At 33.2% G+C, this 4,883-nt stretch overlaps 1 protein-coding gene across 1 annotated transcript in view; it reads left to right on the top strand.

Moving 5' to 3' along the window:
• The window catches only part of LOC111791806 (cytochrome P450 71B26-like), a 12,242-nt gene extending 8,640 nt beyond the window's left edge, over window positions 1–3,602 (top strand). Inside the window, exons 2-3 of the mRNA XM_023673292.1 lie at window positions 2,108–2,771; window positions 2,879–3,602. Of these exons, the coding sequence (XP_023529060.1) occupies window positions 2,108–2,771; window positions 2,879–3,484 (1,270 nt within the window). The 3' untranslated portion in view covers window positions 3,485–3,602. The remainder of the gene's footprint in view (window positions 1–2,107; window positions 2,772–2,878) is intronic.
• Window positions 3,603–4,883: the final 1,281 nt, after the last annotated feature.

Below are 4,883 nucleotides of genomic sequence, written 5' to 3'. Positions count from 1 at the left end.
AAAAAAAAAAAAAAAAAAAAAAAAAAAAAAAAAAAAAAAAAAAAAAAAAAGTCTCATGTATTTCTTACTTATACACGTTCATCTTCTTCTTAATTAGTCAATGTAGGACTCTAACAATTTTTATTAAATATGTGCAATGGAGTAAAATTATGTGGTCAAGTCTCCAAGAAAGGAAGATCCAAATTATTATGACTAAAATATGATATACATCTTTCAGCAGTACATTTAGTAAGACTTTTTTTAGTCTATTTTTCATAGAGGTATCATTGGTGACTTTTTTTCTTTGTTTCTCAAATAAGTGTTGACCCTCAAAAAGATTTCTTCTCATTTTGGTTTCTTATCATATTCACTTATCATATACACTAGTGATTGTACTAAGACTAAAATTAGGACCCAAAAAACTTGGAGTCATGTGCACTTGACCTTATAATTCAAACTCGAACGTGAAAATCCTACTCGAGAAATTTGCAGCATTAGGTTAAAAACATGTGTTACGGTGAATATTTTTCGATAATTTTGTGAGGATTATTCAAGTTTGATGAAATTAACAAACTCATTCAGTATTAGGACACTCTAAAGTGGTTTCACTCGCAAGCCATTTTCCATAGGCGTACCATAGCGACTTTTTTCGTTTCTTAAACGAGTGCAATTGAGTCGTTTAGAAAAACTTCTTTCTCATTTTTGTCTCCTACTATATTCACTAAAGATTAAGACTAAATGAGGAAGAAAAAAAAAAAAAAAAAAAAAAACCTTACCACCTAAATTTGAATGCAAGAATCCTTATTCAGTTCATTTAAAGCATTTGATGAAAACATTGAGTTACCACCAATATTTTTCGATAGTTTGAAATCGACACATGCTCAGCGAAAAAAACACCTCGAAATGGTTTTACTCAAACTATCTTTGGGTCAGTTTTGTAGAGGTACATTGGAAACTTTTTTCATTTATGAAACCAATATCATTGGGATGAAAAAAAAAAAAAAAAAAAAAATTCTCACTTGATTTCTTATTTGTTCATGAGACATTGTACTAAGACTAAAATGAGGACCAATAAAACCTATAGAATAAAACCTATAGCCATGTGATGATCGACCATTTTTAAAAAGAAACTTGCTCATTCAAAATTTTTTTAGTATATTACTCAAAGATTAGTCTAAACCTAAAATTCAAAAAGGTTCTAAAACCATAAATGCTAAATATGAGATAGTGACACCAAAAAAAATAATAATAATTAATAATAATAATAATGATAATAATACAAAAGAAATCATTAAAAACATGTGATTGGAAAAATTGAATTACATCTAAATATTGTCAACTTCATAGTCCGGGAACGTTAAAAGTTTGATGGATGTGATCAAGCTCTAAAAATTTTTCTCCAACTCCATTTTTGTCATTTTATAAGGATCCTTATTGGTCATTTCTAAAAAGTTCATTTAGTAACAAAAATTCCTTCTTTTTCTATGATTTTTAAAAAGATATTGTTAGTCATTTTGATGTCTAACCTACTTATTTACATATGGATACATGAGGTCTAGATATTCTAATCCTTTCAATATAATTCACATATCATCACTTCTAGTTTCTTCCACTCAAAAATAGTGAGAGACTATTTGCATTATAGTGGACCAATTCTAATAAGGACAATAGAAATGCATCCATGAAATATGTGTACCAACTTTAAAGCCATCCTTCTCAATACAAATCCATGTGATATTGTAAATGAACAATTATTGGAGTCTCTGTGGCCCAAAATAGCTCAATCACCCTACACACAAATATTACTCATTCCACATTCAACTCTTTATATCTCATAGTAGAGCTTGGAAATGCTTGGCGTTGATAGAATGATGCCTAATAATCTCTTCATCTGGGTTTCTCTCCTTTTCCTCTGTTCTTCCCTATGGCTTCTTAAAATCNTCCATCTCTCAATCCTCTTCTTCTTCATCTCCAATTGATGTGAGTGAGAAATCCTATTCTCTCACTGCAAATATAATAACAAGAGTTGCTTTCGGAAGCATCTTCAGCGGAGGAAAACTAGATGATGAACACTTTCAACATGTTATCCGGAGAGCAGTTACAGCAATTGGAAGCTTCTCNCTATCGTAATCTCCTCTGCCGCCGCTGCAAGAGAGTTGTTCAAATTTCACGACCTTGCTTCTTGCAGCCGACCTCCCTTACACGCCAACGGAAGACTTTCGTACAATTATCTTGACATGAGTCTCGCTCCATACGGTGAACACTGGAGGAACGTCCGAAAGATTTGTATGCTTGAGCTCTTCAGTGCTCGGCGGGTGGAATCTTTTCAGGAAATTAGAGAAGAGGAAGTGGGGCGCCTTGTAAAATCCATCTCTCAATCCTCTTCTTCTTCATCTCCAATTGATGTGAGTGAGAAATCCTATTCTCTCACTGCAAATATAATAACAAGAGTTGCTTTCGGAAGCATCTTCAGCGGAGGAAAACTAGATGATGAACACTTTCAACATGTTATCCGGAGAGCAGTTACAGCAATTGGAAGCTTCTCCATGACCGATTTCTTTCCTACTTTCGGTTGGATTATTGATAGGTTAAATGGTGTTCATGGGAGGCTGGAGAAGAGCTTTGTTGTGCTGGATGCCTTTTTTCAAAGTGTAGTCGACAATCGCATCAACTTCAAGGAGAGTTCTAAGAATGAACAAAACATTGTTGATGTTTTGTTGAGAATGGAAAGGGAAAGCTCTGAATCTGATGCACTAAAAGTCACCCGAGATTGCACTAAAGCACTCATCAAGGTAACCTAAAATTCGAGATTCTTCCTAGAGTGTTTAGTTTTATCGGTATTAGCTAGACAAGATCAAGGATTTGAATTAGTTTAATCTTTGGATGTATGGTTTTCTAGGATATTTTTATGGCGGGAGTAGAAACAGGAGCTGGCACCATTGTTTGGGCCATGACAGAGCTGGTTAGGAACCCAAGGGTGATGAAGAAACTCCAAGACGAGATCCGAAGTTGCATAAAAGAAGATTCAGTGAAAGAGGTCGACCTAGAAAAGCTTGAGTATCTAAAAATGGTAGTGAAAGAGGTTTTGAGATTGCATCCACCAGCCTCTCTTCTACTCCCAAGAGAAACCATCTCCCCTTTTAAACTCAACGGTTATGATATCGAACCCAAGGCTCATCTTCACATTAATGTGTGGGCCATCGGACGAGACCCAAAATCTTGGACTAACCCAGAAGAGTTCTTTCCTGAGAGGTTTATAGGAAGCAATATCGATTACAAAGGACAAAACTTCGAGTTATTACCTTTCGGAGGCGGTCGAAGAATATGTCCTGGAATAAACATGGGTACCTTTACGGTGGAGTTGGCCCTGGCTAACCTATTGTTGTGCTTTGATTGGAAACTTCCGAATAGAATAAAGGAAGAAGATGAAGATATGGAAGAGGATGTTGGTATTACTGTTGCCAAGAAATCACCCCTTCAACTTATTCCAGTCCTTATTAGTTGATAAACGCTACTCAAATAAAAGGTTAATAACCTCATTTCTATTGATATTTCTTATCAATAAATTATAGAATATTGTAAAGCAAAATGAAAAGACTTTATTATTGTATTACTCACCCAAGTTACAACGTCCCAATCTATAGGTTTATATCGTAACTAAAATTCAAAAAAATTTAGAAATCCTATTTATTAACAATACATCCTATCAAGCAAGGGACACAATACAAATTCATAAATTTTGAAAACTATTAACAATTTTCTAAAAACTATATCAAACATTTAAAGTTATAGTTGTCAAGAAATTACACACTTTTCTTTTGATAACGTCTTAATAAATATGTCTGTTAGTAGTTCTTTGGTGTTACAATAATTCAAGATAATTTCATCATTTGTAAACAAGTGATGTCGAAGTTCAATGATTTGTTCTTCATGATGTCGAAGTTCAATGATTTGTTCTTATGTGAAATGTTAGGTTTTTTTGTAGAGACAGTTTCTTTATTATCACAAAATATCTCTCTTGCTCCATTCTGCTCTTGTCGAAGATCAGCTAAACTCTTCTCAGCCAAATAGCTTGACACGTTGCTGAAGCTGTTGCAACATATTCTTCTTCTAATGTTGACAATGTGTATGTTGCTTGCTTCTTTGAGCTCCAAGTAATCCTTCCTCATCTTAGGGTCATTTTAGGGTGGAAACATTTGTTGAAATGCTCAACTAATGATCCTACTTAATTGTTATTCCTCAACCCATATTTCGTAGTTCTAGCAACTCAAGACCCATTTTGTTGCTTTATAATGAACTTTTGAAGGTTGTTGCATAAACTTGAAAATAACACCAACAAGAAATACATTATCGAGTCGTGTTTGCATTATGTAGATCAATCTATCAATCAAGCTTCTGAATTTTCTAGTACCTGTCATTTCTACTCTATCTTCATGTTATTTCTCATTAATATTAATATACATGGATGTGACTACAGGCTTACAACTAAGCACAGTAAATTAACTCAATATTTTTAGCATATTTCCTTTGCGAAATAAAAATTTCATCTTCAACTTGACATATTCCAATACTAAGAAAATATTCCAATAAACTTATATCTCTAATCTCAAATTCACTATATTGGAGACTTAAATTTATCCACAATAAAGTTAAAAGAGTTAGTATAAATGATATTATCAATATAGTATAAACGATATTATCAACATAAAGGCAAATAAAGATAATATCAATTATATCATCCTTCTTCGCATACAAAGAAGTCCCATTCTATCTTCTCATGTACTTGAAAATGCCCATCAATCTTGCTAAACCAAGCTCAAGGGACTTGCCTTAATTTGTACCATGTCTTTCTCAACTTTTATACCTTTGTTTCTTTATTTTTTTTCTTATAAATTCCTCTAGTT

The sequence above is a fragment of the Cucurbita pepo genome, chromosome LG01 (genome assembly GCF_002806865.2).
Source record: "Cucurbita pepo subsp. pepo cultivar mu-cu-16 chromosome LG01, ASM280686v2, whole genome shotgun sequence".
NCBI lineage: Eukaryota > Viridiplantae > Streptophyta > Magnoliopsida > Cucurbitales > Cucurbitaceae > Cucurbita > Cucurbita pepo.
The sequence above is the reverse complement of the archived record's forward strand: the minus strand, read 5'-3'. Positions and strand labels throughout refer to the sequence as shown.